The 17,335-nt window shown below is 36.4% G+C and overlaps 1 protein-coding gene across 1 annotated transcript in view; it reads left to right on the top strand.

Moving 5' to 3' along the window:
- Window positions 1-251: 251 nt before the first annotated feature.
- Window positions 252-17,335, top strand: part of trub1 (TruB pseudouridine (psi) synthase family member 1) — a 42,398-nt gene continuing 25,314 nt past the window's right edge. The window contains exons 1-4 of the mRNA XM_035405961.1: window positions 252-420; window positions 717-815; window positions 5,506-5,561; window positions 14,862-14,943. Of these exons, the coding sequence (XP_035261852.1) occupies window positions 294-420; window positions 717-815; window positions 5,506-5,561; window positions 14,862-14,943 (364 nt within the window). The 5' untranslated portion in view covers window positions 252-293. The remainder of the gene's footprint in view (window positions 421-716; window positions 816-5,505; window positions 5,562-14,861; window positions 14,944-17,335) is intronic.

A 17,335-nucleotide genomic window follows, 5' to 3' on the forward strand; every position in this document is an offset into this window, starting at 1 on the left:
TTGAATGCAGGAAGTATGAGCAAGAAAGAAGGGTAATGTTTACAGGATTACAGAGACTAGGAGTGGAGGCAAGGCTTACAGATCTGCTTGAGTGTGGGGACACGGTGGAGGGAAAGAAGGTGATATTTAGTTTTTTGAGGGCAACTGGAATAAGTAACTGGATATAATAGATCCAGACAGCAGTACATGGTTAGATCCAGAAGGAGGCGGTAATGCAACTGAAAACACCAAAGAAGAAGAAGAAGATGGTACAGGTTTTATGTCGTCATCAACTTACGCCACGAAAAGAACGCATGGCTGGTGCACAAATGGCTTCAAAGTCTAAACTGAATTCTTTACACGGTCTTTTCGCGATTTATAAAAAACAAGGACCTACATCGGCTGATGTGTTAAACATATTAAAATCAAAGCTATTACAAGGTATTTGGAATTTCATAATCTGTAAATGGACAGTTGAAAAATAATGTGAAATGAACTTGTCACCTTGCTAGCTAGCTAGCCTGTTTGAATACTATGAATCTTGATTATGAATGCATTGATTTAAAGTGCACGACAATCAGAGCAACGACCAAGCGTACTAAATTAATATTTAAAACAAGTTGAATTTGTTGATGTCGATATTATCATTGCTATGATAGCTTGCCTGTCATTTCAGTATGCCGATGGCGGCTAGCCGAGTCTGTTCAACAATACTAAAAGAAACTCTTTCAAAACAGAGGCCGGTCTTAAACAAGATAACCCACGGAAGAGAAAAAAACAAGCGCTGAAACTCGGCCACGGTGGGACGTTGGACAGTGCTGCTTCTGGTGTGCTAGGTAAGCGCACTGATTATCCTACTGTTAACAAAAACAAAAACAGACACAATATACTAACTGCTGTAGTCTGGACTTCTTTTTCAATCCGAGCTGGTACAAGTATAATTGTGTCCTTCGTTAACCTATGCCAGAGGTCTGCAACCCTGGTTCTGGACAGCCATAAGCTCTGCTGGTTTATTGTTTTCACCTAAAATCGGCACCCAGTTCAGACCCAAGTGACCAGGTGGAGTTAACTGTGCTATCGGCTGCTCTAATTGATTAAAGTGCAGGGTAACAACGAAAACCAGCAGAACCTGTGGCTCTCCGGGACCAGGTATGCATATCTGCGGTACTAGCCTTCAACCCGGTAACATGTTATGCCCTGCTTTGTGACTTCTCATAATGGTCTGACTGTCCTGCTCTTTTCTGAACTTCCCAGACACTGACTTTACTGTTTGGACACTGTCCCGTTTTTTCTGTTTGATTCCTAGCTTGTTTGATTTCCATGTTCATCATGAAAAGCCACGCGTAATAGCATACCACCTTTTACAACAGATATCCTTTGAAACCACATTGGATACCTTTAAAAAGGGAGACTTGAGCCAAACTGCCAGAAATCCCATTGTGCGTTGCTCCAATTGTGTTAGGAAACAAAGACTTGTGCTGTTTAAAAATGTGCATAACCAAAAAAAAAAAAAAGTCATTTTGAAATAGTAACCAATTTAGAGATAAGCTTAAGAATACTGCTGTGCAATCGAGTAGAATATCACATGCTTCTGCATTGTTGACAATAACACATTTAATAATCTGTTATCCAGTGAGTAAAAATATTTTATATTCAGAACAAGAATAATGTAGTTGTCAAAATTCTTCATATGACATGAATTTGTTACATTTTATACACTCTTTATTCATACCTTTATCAGTCTTCAATACCGTTCAGAAATCTGTTGATATCACTCTTGAATTACATCACTCTTCTCAAAGGTACTATGGTTCCACCTACTTCTGAAAATCATCTGACTGTAGAAGCCATATCATTCTTGGCACTCTTGTTGGCAGTAACCTGGTACAGTTGCAATCAAAATTATTTTCAGAAATTATTCCACCCCTGTGGAAACTGTAAATATTTTTAAATGTATGCTTTTTGGGAGACTTGAAACTAAAAAAACAACATGTATGTCACTTGTGTGTTCTGTTAAAATTCAAAATAAAAATCTATTTTTTAAGATTTCCGAGTAGCATGTAAATTTTGTATTTCAGCCATGTCATAAATATTCAACCCCCATTCAATATCACCATTTTAAAAATATTTGCGAGTCTGTAAAGTGACTAAATTTTGTGGAAACACACTTAAGCCCTTAGGAAATCCATAACGATACTGTTTGCTTCACCTGTGATAAACATATAAATCCCACCGATGCACTTCGTCACATCAATTTGAAGCTGACTAGCAAACATGCCAAAGACAAAGGAGCTCTCTCAAAAGTTAAGAGAAGAAATAATTTCATTGCATAAAAAAGGCAATGGATAAAAAAAGATCTCCCAAGATATTGAAAGTTCAAAGAGACATAATTGGCAGCATCATAAGGAAGTTTAAAAGTCATGAAATAGCAGTAAACCTACCTTGACGTGGAAGGAAGAGTAAAGTTACATCAACTGGTATCAGGCACATCGTAAGAACTGCTGAGAAAACCCCTCATTTTACTGCCAAAGGCTTACAGGATGACCTTTTGAAAGCTGGAACAAAAGTATCAGTACAGATGATAAGATGATGTGCCTACTCGACCACTCCGCTCTGCAGCAGCAGGGCGTCTTGTAACCCCTCCCACCCGCCCAAAGGGATCACAGAGCTTCTCCACCCTAGCTCCCCAGTGGTGGAACGAACTCCCCGTCCCTCTCCGAACCTCCCCCTCACCATCCATCTTCCGCCGTGGCCTGAAGACTCATCTCTTCAGATTATACCTAGAATAACCACCACCATGCTGTGTATATATATATATATTTAAAAAAAAAAAAACCCTTTTTCCTTGTCACTTGTTACATGTTGCCCCATCCCTGCACTTCTTGGTAAATTGTATTTGTCCTAATACTCTAGCTTAATCTTCTGCCTAGTTTGGCTTTGCAGATGTTAGACCAGGATAGTGTTCATTGTTCTCAGCTAGAAATAGCTGTACAAAATAAGTAATTGTACCTTACTGAACCCGTGTTCAGCAGTTGTCTACGATCATGAAAATGCACTTCTTGTACGTCGCTTTGGATAAAAGCGTCTGCCAAATGAATGTAATGTAATGTAATGTAATGTAATAAGAAGGATATTGAACAAGCAAGGCCTTCATGGCCGGACACCTAACCAGTAAGCAGTAAGCATATGAAAAATCGACTTGAATATGCAAGACGTCATTTGGATAAGTCTATGGAGTTTTGGGAGAATATTTTATGGATTGACGAGACAAAACTGGAATTGTTTAGACCCATGGATAAGTGGTATGTCTGGCGCAAGAAAGGTGCAGCTTATGACAAGAAGAACACCATCCCCACAGTCAAGTATGGAGGTGGGTCAGTCCTTCTGTGGGGGTGTTTTGCTGCTTCTGGTACTGGCAATCTTCAGCGTGTGACTGGCACCATGGATTCCTTGAAATACCAGGCCATTCTGGAGAAGAATGTGATGCCCTCAGTGCATAAGCTGAATCTTGGTGATCATTGGACTTTCCAGCAAGACAATGGGCCTCATTCACCAATATCTTCCTAAGTTTTTTCTTAAATTTGTTATTAAGAAAAATCCGAAGAAAAGTCTACGTCAGATTCACGATGTGTTCTTAAACCGCAGAATTGTTTGCACGTGTGTTCTTAAAATTATGAATCTCATTGTCCTCTTAAATGGAAAGTGCGTGCCAGTTGTTCCTAATTAGCATAGGTAAACGCCCCGCCAATCCCCATACAGGGGCATGAGACTGAAGGGCCGTGTGCACACACAGAAATCGAAAAGAAAAGTTGAAAGCAAAGTCAGTAATGCCCAAACGAATATCTAAAGACGGTGGAGCACCAGACTCCAAACGTAAGAAAAACTTCAGTAGTTCTGAAGTGGAGATATTGCTGTGGGAAGTGAACAGCAAACGACCTGTCATATTTAGTAGCGTCAGTAGTGGATATAAAATAACACAAAAAAAGATGCATGGGATGCTATTATTCATTCAGTGAACGCTGTATCCGGAGAAGGGCGCACAACTGATAAAGTAAAAAAAAGGTTTGATGTCAAATCTGAGACAAAAATAAAAAAATTTTTAAAATGCTGGTGGGCGTGGGCACAAGGAAATGTGTGTTATGCATTCAAACGTCAAAGCGCTTCTCGTCATATTAATACCGCTAATTAAATCAACCGGCAGTAAACTGCATCGGAGTAAACCCGTCGCTGCACAAAACACTGCACAAAAAATGTATTGCCAGTCATTTTGTGTCACCCCCTTAGTGACAACCCTGAATAAGTGTTCTCTTCTTCAACATGTCCATGTGTTTATAAAGTGTTACCTAAGTGCTTAGTTTCTATTCAAAATGTAAACATTTGCTTTTGTAGTATAGACCAAATATTGCATAATTGAAACCCCCAAAAATAAAAGGTCACTACAGTGGTTTGATTTTTATAATTTATTTACAGATGAACTCCCACTGAGGCAACCACCTTCTGAGGCGGAACCTGGCACCTTAATGTTTTGTAAATAATGAAAATAATTATTTAAAAATATTATAAATTATAAAAAATATTATTGTAATTTAAATCATATAATATTATACAACTGTAGAATTGAAGAAAATGCAATAACGAATTATTTTGCACAAACATGTCAGCACTCAAATGTGCGTAAGTGTGCTCTTCAGTGTGCGTAGATTCTGTTCTTACCTAAGAACAAATCCCAAATAAGAAAACATTGGTGAATGTCAGAGTCTTCGTGAAAACTGTGTAAGTGGGTTTTAAGAAGAAAATTCTTCTTAAGAACAGTTGGTGAATGAGGCCCAATGATCCCAAGCATACATCCAAGTCAACCAAAGCTTGGTTCAGGGAACGATCTTGGAATGTCCTTGACTGGCCTTCTCAGTCCCCAGATTTAAATCCCTTTGAAAATCTTTGGTGGGATTTGAAGAAAGCAGTGGCATCACGAAAACCAAAGAATATTGGTGAACATGAAGCATTTGCACAGGAAGAATGGGCCAAGATTCTAAAAGAGAGGTGTCAGAGGCTTGTGAGCACTTATAGGAAGCGTTTATTGGAAGCTATAAAAGCTAAAGGATGTTCCACAAAGTACTGCTTTTGGGGGTTGAATAATTTGGTCATTGGTTTTTTTGAGAGAATTTCATTTTTTTCCTTATAAAATAGTAAATAAAAATAGTAAACTCAGCTGTATGTTTTCAAAATCACTTGATAATAAACATGTATTTCTGTTTACAAAGGCCTTAGTTGATACATTGTCATGAAATTTTATTCACATCACAAAGACATCTTATGGGTTAGAGGGGTTGAATAATTTTGATTGCAACTGTATATAAAAATAATGGAGGATATGACAACAACAAAAAACTGATTATGTCTTGATGCAAGACAATTGAGAACAGTTTCCCAAAGTTGCAATCAGATTTAACACAATCATGTTAAGCAAAATGTACAAAACTAACTTATGAGTAAATTGTTTTATCTTATCAAAGTTATCTCTTTCAGTGGTTGGAATTGGAAATGGTACCAAGATGCTCAGCTCTATGCTCAAGGGGTCAAAGGTGAGTGCATTTCGAACAACCACAGGAAAGGTGAATGCACAGGATCAGTGACCAAACCAGCCTGATAGGGCATTTCATTATGAGTGAAGGGTATTATGTTATTTGTAATTTTGAGTTTCAAAGGCTAGACACCAGATGCTGTGGAAGTCTTACATGTGTGACACTATAGGATCCATCTCCTGGTGCATATTTTTCCTCTTGTTCCACTTGAGCTCCAGTAGAGAATTTTAGTGGAATGACCCCATCTTCACTGTCACCAGCGAATGTCCTTTGAAGGTACATGAAAGTTTTTCCAATATAAAACCCAGCAGATGTTGACAGACAAATAGTGATTCTGGAAATTAGGCAGCACCCCCCTCTCCAACTCTCCTGGGTCTCTGTAGGAAAGCTTTGCATTTATGGGGGCATTTCCCATTCCATATGCTGAGATAATAGTGCTGTAATTACTTTTCTATGAAAATTGGGATATATTGAGAAATGTAGAGGAATTTAGTTATCATATTCATTTTACTAGAATTGATGTACCCAACCGAGGCAGGTTTGGGCATCTTGTTAGATCCTTTTTGACATCATCTAATGGCGCTTCTCCATTGACCAGCACGGCATGGTACCGGATGACAAGCATTTGTATCCTACCCATGCCATGTTGCCTGTTGCACTTCTCCATTACACAACAGACCCGTGAAGGTAGGAGGAGTCATGGGAGGAGTAAAGAGGAGTAAAGCGTTTAACTCTTGTATGTATTTCTATGTACTCTCGTATGTTTTGGGGATGGGACGATATGAAAACAATTTTCACCGTCCACCACGTTTTGGCAATGTTCCAACATTCGCGTCATCACTGTTACATGTATCACAAAAACTATTACACTACTAACTAACGCTAACATTACAGTGTGAAATATCCACGTATATAATACCAATAACCTATTTAAAAACGCTCAATTTCAAAAATAACGTATATAACCGAAATATTTGAGCAGTAATACTTACATAGCAATGATGACATTTTATCTGTGTTCAGTAGATAGAGACAGAGACAGTAAATCAATGACAGTTCTATCCACTTCTGTTTTGCTCCAGAAAATGGTGTCAGATAGGTCTGTCAGCAAACATATGGCTTAGCTATGCCCAGAAGTCCTCAATAATAACGATACGAAAAATCGTTGGCAACGTTTTGTTAGGTGCAGCGTCATTTACTGCTATCACAGAGTGATATAAAACGCTATACCAAAAGCAAAATTAGATATGTTATACATCGTTAGAAAGCTTATACTCTCACCTACTGAATAAATAAAAAGGGCGACAACGCCGTAAACAACACGTGTGGTATAACGCTCAGCTATTTTGGAAGGTACTCAGGCATCACAAATGTGCATATATTTCACAAACGGATTGTCCAAGACAATATATGACCACTCCGTCTCAAAAGGGACATTTCTATGCGTAAAACCAATGGTAAGGTTGTATATTTATTCATTATTTAATCCCAGATATTGACTGTAGAATTCACTAGTTAACGTTACTCTCTCTTGCTGTTGTGGTATTTAAAAATGGCGGTTGCTGCCGGTGAACAAACATGAACATGGGATGACGTATTTGTGACGATTTCACAAATCGTGCCAAATTGTGTGATTTGGCACGGCAAGGTAGTGGAAAAGCGCCATAAGAGTGTAGAGAAACTATGTAGGAAAAGGTCAGTATATACCAGTTAGTTATACTAGTTATTGGTATTCCATGGTATGTGCATCCCTATGTGCATTGGAAAATGTATTGCATCGGGACCCTCAGCACATTTTGGAATATGCATTGTATCGAGAGGCACCTAACAATAGTCAGCCCTAGTACACAAGTAAGGTGTTTCTTAGCAGTGCAAATAGCAATGATGACAAGGGGCAACCCAGTCTTGTTCTTAAATGTATTAATAAGTTAAGTGTACGTATCCTTTGTTAGCACCGAGCCAGTAAGAGATGAATGAAATGGCTAAATCCACGAAATAGAAATTTGGCCATACCCAAATTTTCTAAGTGCATATAATATACTGTGCAGTCCGTAAGTATTTGTTTTGGCTCTGTACTCCAGAACACTGAATTTGAAATGAAACAGTGAGGTTAAATACAAGGTTAAATGCTGATGATAACTAGCCTTTTGGCTAGCTCGGGTACATTTACATTTGTTTAAATGTTGATTAATGTACATTGTCCCTTTTCAAAATAAATAAATAAAAAAGTGCAGACTGTTAGTTTTTATTTAAGGGTGTTTTACATCCATATTTGGTCATCCGTGTAGGAATTACAGACTCTTTTTGTACATAGTCACTGCCCAAATCCTTATGGACTGCACTGTATTTTCCCATTCCACCAGAGGCTTCTTCTAAAGAGCTGACTCTCAGTAGAATGTATGGCGTCAATTTAGTGCTAAAAGTATTGTCCGCGTAGGAAAAAAAAATCACACACGTAAAAAAAAAATTGTAGGCGTAGATATGGAAATGTTTCTCATGATCAAAAAAAATAAAATCAAAAGCATTTTTCTGAACTGTAAATGAAAAAGTTATGTTCACAAATGTAAAAAAATAAAATTGCTATTGTTTTTTCTCACTACAATTTAATTTTTTACGAGTACGATTCTGTTTTTCTCCGTTTGGGGTTTTGGCATGATTTTGACATGGAGGGAAGTTAACTAAATAGTTAACTTTAGTAACATAACCAGCAATCCATCACTTGGTACTTCATTATCCACAATAACAAGTGTAATAGCTAGCTAATAATAATATTAGAGCCCGACCAATACCAGATTTTTGGGTCCGATGCGGATCCCGATTTTGGAGAGTCCTAGCCCACCGATTACCGATGTTTTGACCGAAGAAGTTGGTCAAAAAGTGCAACATTTTCAAATCAATTTGAAAAACTTTTTTTAATTAATTTTATTAAAGTTTCTATATTTAAGAACATTTAACTTATAAGCAAACAAATAAAAATAAAAATAAACACACAAAGAACTTTTTAGATAAAAAATGTAAAAGATGATATTAAATTAAATATATATTAACACCATCTTTAAGTGTGTGAAATCAAAATAACTCCACACCTTGATTTTACTCCTTTCTTTTCCAGCCATCTATAAAAAATTAATTTATAAAAATCAGTTTTCCAGTTTCAAACATGTATTTTTATAAATATTATTATTATTGTTGTTGTTATTAATTTATTATTATTTCTTAGTATCTATTCTCAGTAAATTAATTATATTTTTTTATTTTATTCCTACTACATGATCTCAAAGAGTAAGACTTTATCTAGCGAGCTTCCCTGTCCATAAGAATTTGGTGGTGAAAATAACTACAATGTGCTCTGACGCGTGACTAGATGACACACTTGCTCGCAATAACGCATTAGCTATTGACACAGCCTCATTATTTCTTATTATATATTCTCAGTAAGTTAAATTAATTATATTTTCTTATTTTATTTCTGCTACATGATCTCAAAGAGTTCATGTCTGCTAGACATTATCTAGCGGAGCTAATGAGTGAATCAAGTGTAACGTTAGATGAAATTAAATTGACTGGATGAAATACGTGAAAAAAAACTACAGTGCGCTTTCGTGCAGGTTACCCGCGCTAACTGTTGGTTGATTCACTTCTCCAACAGCAATTCTTCTCTCATGTTATCACGACAAAGCTAGATAACATGACTTAAAATGATTCATGTTAGAAGTGTTTTATCAGCGTTTTTACTGTCTGGTTAGTTTGCTACGATGACGCGTGACTAGATGACACACTCGCTTGCAATAACGCGTTGGCTATCGACACAGCATCATATAGTAGCTAATATCTCAGATAATAAAACAAATGTGTGATGCATTCAATCACCATTTTATTTTGGCTGGTTATTTATTTGAGAATACAGCGATGTCCTCTGGAAATGTAGATCCTACGCTGCTTATGTGCTCACTGCCACTTCATAAAGGCTTGCTAGCCAGCTAGCTTGCTAAAGTGAACCAAATATGTTAGCTAGCTCGCTCGCTTGATAATGAGGATTGATAAACATAGTGGTCGTATGAACGCATTTAATTAAACACTTTCACTAAATATACATACTTTTATTGTGGCAATCGAATCTGTGCAGACAAGTCTTGCAGTGGAGAATATTGGATGAGGCACGAGTGACAAACGTCTTATTACAGAAGTAGCGCGTCAGCTGCTGCAGTTCACACTTGTATTAGAGCTCCCTTTACTGGATAACTCTAGTAAATAGCAATTACAACGTTCGAACAGACAAGTACAGATAAATAATCAATGTTTTTTTTGTTTATTATACTTATTTAAAAATCGGGACACATCGGCGGCATAACTGCCGATCCCGATGTCGTCAAAAAAGTCAAATAATGGCCGATATATCGGCCATACCGATATATCGGCCGGGCTCTAGTAAGTGCAGTCGGATTCTCTTAGCACCGCGGTTGTCTTTTCCTAAGTCCTTATGAATTCTTGTTCACATCTTTCCTTGACCTCATGACGTTTTCCATCGAGGTCAAGGAAAAGTGGTTAGGAAAAGACATTTTATTTTTTTTTTACCTATATTGAAATGTATGAAAAGATCTTTACAAATATAAATGGCATGGTACAATATTAAACACTTCTTTTTCAGACAACAGACAAGCATCATATAACAATCACATATAAAACAAGTTAAAAACGTAAAAAAAGTAAATACAATAGAATAAAATTAAAAAATTAAAAAAGGGAGAGTAGTCCTAGGTTCTCTGCAAGTTTAAGTTCCTCTATTAAGTTAGAGTTTCAAAGCATTCTTCTTCCCCATAAGTTTCAGTGATAAAAAGTAATGACACAGCTCCTTGTGAAATATGTAGAAATTTGGTTGTGTTTTCAGGAATCTATTCTTATGTAAAAAGAATTTTCCAAGAATAATAATTATGTTAATCGCTAAGTCATGTGTTCCATCTTTCATAAATATACCAAAAATCACATTTTCTTTTGTTAATTCAGAGAAATTGTCAAATTTAGGAAATAACCAGTAATGCAAATCTTCCCAGAAGGCACTAGCAAATTTACATTCATAAAATAAATGTACTGTTGTTTCAATGTGTTCATCACATAATGAGCAATTGTTATGATCTAGACCAAATCGACGTCTTAAAAGTTCCTCGGAAGGATATATTCCATTAAGAATTTTAAGCGACTTCCTTCGCTTTTGGTGCAATTAGAAACTTCAAAAATTTTGTTCTTAATTTCTCAGCTTCATCTTCGGAAAAATATTGCAAGATTGAGTTTCTGTTTGATGAAAAAGGATATAATTCCTTGACAAGGGCTTTCCGGATTGTGGTGTTCGGCAATTTTAGATTAGTGAGAGCATGTCCATTCACCAAAAGTTTAGGAAGATGCGGATTTACATTACTTTGATATAAGTTATAAGCCATCACAATTATAGATTGTGGGATTGCTTTGATGACATTATCATACTTTTGATAATTAATTTTGAACAAAAAATCTCATAAGGTATAATGTTTCCGGTATTTTCCAATAAGTGCATTACAGACCATATTCCTTTCTCTAGCCAATTTTTGTAGAATAAAGATTTATTCCTAAGTACCACATACCTGCAATTCCACAATGGGGTGTTATGGGGACTATGTTTGTTATGTTTGTAGATCATTTTCCAATATAGTAATACCTGTTGATGAAACGCGGATAATTTAACAGGGAGCTTTTTTAAGTCATAATCACATCGAAGGAGGAGGTTGATGCCTCCTAGTTTCATAAAAATTTTGCTTGGGATATGGAACCAAAAGCTGTTTTCATTTTTCAAAAAGGATCTTAGCCACTTTTTTTTAATAGTACCATTAATACACTCAATATCAATGGCTTTTAGCCCTCCTTCCTCATACTCTTTAACCATAATTCCTTTCCTAATATAATGTGTTTTTCTTTTCCAAATATAATTAAAGTTAGCCTGGTTTATAGCTTTTAATGCATTTTTGGGAAGTGACATTATGTAAGCTGGGTAAATGAATCTGGAGATGCACTCCATTTTTGTAAGAAAAATTCAACCACGAATTCAGATAAGATTTACATTTATCTAAACTATTCCAAATGTTGAGATTATCTAGTGTATTATTATCCTTTGTAATGTGTATGCCTAGGTATTTAATGGTTGATTTAACAGGGATATTATGAAATGTCGCCAGAGGGGAGTTCTGAATTGGTAGTAATTCACATTTCTTAAGGTTTAATTTTAAGCCAGATGCCCGAGAAAAAAGATCAATTGTTTTGAGGATTTTTGGAATTTGGTTACTATTTTTCATGAATATGGTTGTGTCATCTGCCAGTTGGCTGATTGCCAGCTGTTTGCCTAACACTGTCAATTTTTCAAAATCAGAGTTTTTTATAAGAATGGAGAGCATTTCCGCTGCTGCAATAAAAAGCAAGGGAGAAATGGGACAACCTTGTTTAATTCCTTTATCAATTGAGAATCTTGGAGACGTACCTTGTGATAATAAGACTGTGCTATTAGTATCCTTATAAAGTAGTTTAACTAAATTTATAAAGTTTTCTCCTAATCCAAACAATTCTAGAGTACGGAACATAAACTTGTGTTCAATCGTGTCAAAGGCTTTAAAAAAATCTAAAAATAAAATAAAACCTTCATCAATTAAATAATTGTAATCCAGTAAGTCAAGCACAAGTCGTATATTGTTATGAATTGATCATCCTTTTATAAAACCTGACTTTGTATCTGAGATAATTTGTGTGATACCGGTTTTCAATCTGTTGGCGTAAATATGAGTTAAAATTTTATTGTCATTATTAAGCAGGGTTATAGGTCTAAGATTGTCAATTAATTTTGGATCTTTACCAGGTTTGGGGATGAGAGTGATGATCCCTTGCTTCATAGTAGTTGGAAGTTGTGGGTTTCAGATATTTCTTTTAACATGGAAAATAAGGTCTTTAAGATATTCCCAAAAATGCCTATAGAAATTACTTGTTAGACCATCCGAACCCGGAGATTTGTCTAAAGATAAGCATTTCATGGCTTTTTCCACTTCATCCATACTGATGTCTGCATCACATACACTTTTGAAACTCTCATCCACTTTAGGGATCCATTCCTTAATGTGCTCAAAGAAAGCGTCAGCATCTATGCATGAATAAGAGGAAGAGTAGTTTACTGTAGAATTGGAAGATTTCCTTAGAAATCTTATCAGGGTTCATACATTCTTAATCATCGATTAGCAGTGCCTTTACAGCATTCCGCTCTGGTCTCTTTTTTTCCAATCTACAAAAATATGCTGAGCTCCTTTCACCCTCCTCTATCCACTTCGCCCTTTATCTTATATATGCTCCTTTGGCTTTAGTAATGTAAATGTTGTCTAGCGAGGATTGCAGGAGAATACGTTTTTGTTTGTTATTCTCACTTAATGAAGATTTATTACAGATACAGTTTATTTCTTTAATGATTTCCATTTCTTTTTTTTTACTAGCCCTGCTTAATAATTTGCTATTTGATATGGAAATCTGACGTACCTTATATTTTAAATACTCCCACGTATCTCTATAAGTTGTAAAATTTGAATCTTCGATTATATCATTGATCGTTGCTATAATTTCTTGACAAAAGGTTTCATTTTTTAGAAGGTTTGAGTTAAATTTCCAGTATCCTTTTTTCCTTAGACACGTGTTTATGGGTTTAAGAATAAGTTTAACCATACAGTGATCTGTTAGAGGTGCTACAGAAATTGTAGAGTTTGACTCCAGTCTAGGCCTATTTTCTGACACTAACCAAAAATCTATTCTGGATTTGATTGAACCATCAGGTTTAAACCATGTGAAAATTTGGGTACCAGGATTTTCAGTGTGCCATGCATCTTTCACATTAAACACACTACAAAAATCAAGCAATACAGGATTGTATTGCTTGCTCTATCAAGCCATTCATCCATCACCATATTAAAATCACCTCCAAATATAAAATCTTCAGTAGGATACCTTTGACATAGATCCTTTACAGCCTTTCAGTAAATATCAGTAATCATAGTTTTGTTTTGGTTATGGTTGTTATATCCATATATATTTCCTAGGATCAGAAAGTTATCATTTACTTCAAAGACACAAATTATCCAGTGACCAAAAGTATCCCTGTTAGTGGTTAAAATCTTCCCAGGGAAATTGTTTAAAAGTATAGCAACGCCTGCTGACCTATTTGTACCGTGACAAAAAAGTATTTTGTCTCCCCACTGGTTTGACCAGAATTTTTCATCCATGTCATTAGAATGAGTTTCTTGAAGAAGAAAACATTGTGCTTTTTCATTTTTACAAAACAGGAAGGTTGATTTTCTTTTTATAGAATCTCTTAGACCCCTAGTATTAAGTGAAATATAAGAGAAAGTAGGATTATCTTGTTTGACTGATAAAATTTGAAGTTTTCATGTAAATTTCGGGGCAGTTCAGCGAGAGCTTAGAAGCCGCAGCTTGCCCGGTCCGCCATATCGCCGGAAGTGGTTAGGAAAAGACATAGGACGTAATTTTTTTGACTATTCGGATGCAGCCATAATGTCGTTACTCCGCCATGTTCCCAAGTAAATGATGATGTGCATGCCTTCAGTCAGGGGAGATAACCACGGCGCATTCCAATGACGCATTTGTCCGAGTGACCAATAAAGTCGCTCCCTTCCCTTCACTCCGCCTCCATGTCAAAATCATGCCAAAACCCCAAGCGCGAGAAAAACAGAATCGTAATCGTAAAAAATTAAATCGTACCCGTAAAAAATTAAATCGTAAACGAGCGAGAAAAAACAATTGCAATTTTATTTTTTACATTTGTGAACTTTTTCTTTACAATTCAGAAAAATGTGTTTGATTTTATTTTTTTGATCGCAAGAAACATTTCCACATCTACGCCTGTGATTTTTATTTTTTTTACGCGTGCAATTTTTTTTTCCTACGCGGACAATACTTTTGGCACTAAATTGACTCCATAGGAATGGGATTAAAGGATGGATAATCATAGTATTTAACCTTCTCTTTATGTTGTTAAAGTAATGGTACTTTTAATATATCTGGTTTGATCAGCTGAAATAATAGTGAATAAAATAGTACTACTATGTGCCAGTACCTTTGCCAGAATCTTTACATATGAGTTAAGCTGACGATATGAGATGCTTAACATTGGTCATTATCTTTTTCAATTAGAAGATAATTCATGATAGTATGTGGGGGGACATTATTACATCTTTAGTGATTCATAGGTCCGTGATTTGTAACTTGTGTCTGTCCATCTTTCCTCAGAAATACACAGCCATTGGGGAGCTAGGAAAAGCCACAGATACTCTGGATGCTACAGGGAGTGTCACACAAGAGAAAGCATTTGGTATGATCACATGCTCTCTCCCTAAATATGACCATACAGTGCAATGATGTGCTGTGTCCAAACACAACATCCCAAATAAATATATTGCATTTTATTTATATTGCACCTAGTTATCCAACTCAAAGTAGTTAGTGGTACAGCATTAAAAGTAAAAAGGGGTCTTACAACAAAAGAGATTCAAGTCAGTCAACAGTGAAATTAGAACAGTTAACAATCAGACAAAACCAATAAAGCACTGAAAATGCAATTAAAGTAGGAACATTGGGCCTCATTCACCAACTGTTCTTAAGAAGAATTTTCTTCTTAAACCCGACTTACGCAGTTTTCATGAAGATTCTGACATTCACCAATGTTTTCTTATTTGGGATTTGTTCTTAGGTAAGAACAGAATCTACGCACACTGAAAAGCACACTTACGCACATTTGAGTGCTGTAAGTTTGTGCAAAATAATAGGTTATTGCGTTTTCTTCAATTCTACAGTTGTATAATATTATAGGATTTAAATTACAATAATATTTTAATAATTAATAATATTTTTAAATAATTATTTTCATTATTTTACAAAGCATTAAGGTGGCAGGTTCCGCCTCAGAGGGTGGTTGCCTCAGCGGGAGTTCATCTGTAAATAAATGATAAAAATCAAACCATTGTAGTGACTGTAAACTCCTCACAGCTAGACCAATGAGGGTTTGTAGCTGGAGGGGAAGGCACCGCGTGTTTTCCTTTGGCTGGTGTGAGTCAAAACGGAGATGTTATTTTTCCTCTGTTCGTAAGAACAGGGCACAACTATAATTAAGAATGCACTGGTTCCGTTGCCACGGGTTAGATATGAAGGCGTTGCTTCATATCCCGCTTAAAACTGGCCTGAAACGGATCAGTAGCATTCTGGTTACTCTCCGTTCGCAAACGGGGCTATGCTGTCATCAGAGATATATCTGATCTGTCGCCGGACTGTCAATATTCCAATGGGAGCATCAGAATATTCACAAATGCGCGGAACAACACATCAAATATATCCATGACCACAGCAAGTAAGCATAACAGTTACTAGGTTTTACCCTTGTGATGATCTGACTCCATATTGAATTATAATTTAAAATTTGGGTTTAACTATACGTGGAACTTGGGAGTGGTTACACTCGACTCTATCTTGTGCCATCATTCCTCAATATATGCTCCTGGGTTTAGCACTATTGTTAAATCTCAGTTCGGTGAAGAATCCAGAGGGTAGGAGGCTGACCACCATAATACATGCCTTCCTTACATGGATAGTGCATCGATAGTTATGAGCCCAGGACGGTGCGTATCTATCGGGCTCCTTAAGGCGAATTTGACAAGAACCGGCGTACAACGCCCATGGGTCCTCTTAAGTCAAAACACCAGAACCAATACCACCAATCCCATTAGCGGGCAGATCGTGGTCGCCTATCTAACTTGAAAACCCCACTAAAGACGTTTGCTGTACTAGACCCCTGATCAGTAGGTCCTAGTCATAATTGTCCCCCTGAGTATTTAAGCGGAATTTTGGCTGAAAAGAAGATAAAATGGATTAGAGTCATGAAGACCACGCAAGTTAAAAATAAGAAGAATTTATTGAACAGGCAGGTAGGTCATTAACTTCAAATTCACAATCAATTATACGGTTTAAATATAGATATACATTAAAAAAAACATAAATATAGAGTAAAAAGTTCTTACCCAGCCTGTTTAGCTACACACGAAATCACAGAGTCTGCGCAGTGTGGGAAGTCGATTGCGATCTTCCTTGTCTATCTACACACAGAGCACAGAGCATGTGCAACGTGGGGAAGTCGTTTACGATCTTCCTTGTCCAGCTACACACACAACACAGAGTCTGTGTAGTGTGGGAAGTCGATTACGATCTTCCTCGATTGCTTTGTCTCCCTTCCTTTTAAGCCAAATCCCGCGTTTGGTCTAGGCGGCATTACCATAAATTACCATAAATACCATAAATCATAAATCTCGAATTTCGGCCCCCACCATTTGGAGGCTGCTGTTAGAACAATTAGTGGGGAAATGGGGAAAAGGAGATGATTACCAGAGAGGACATTCCATTGTGTTAGTTTTTTCCTGAGTTTCTGTAACTATGTTTTATTAAATTCTATTTGGTATGAAACATATTTCATTCAATTGCTTGAATTTCCCTGAATACTTCCGTACCAAACATGTCAAGTGGATGTAATATTATGGTGCAGTTGTCATGAAAATACCCTTTTGTTTAACCATTTTACATGCAATCCATGTTATTATTACATAAGGCATAATACAATAATACAATGAAAACATGTGCATGGTTTGTACGGTTTTCCGGGGTTTGTAAATAGGATAAACAGATGGTTTAAAGTCCAGATCCAGGAAATAAATAAAAAG

The sequence above is a fragment of the Anguilla anguilla genome, chromosome 2 (genome assembly GCF_013347855.1).
Source record: "Anguilla anguilla isolate fAngAng1 chromosome 2, fAngAng1.pri, whole genome shotgun sequence".
Lineage (NCBI taxonomy): Eukaryota > Metazoa > Chordata > Actinopteri > Anguilliformes > Anguillidae > Anguilla > Anguilla anguilla.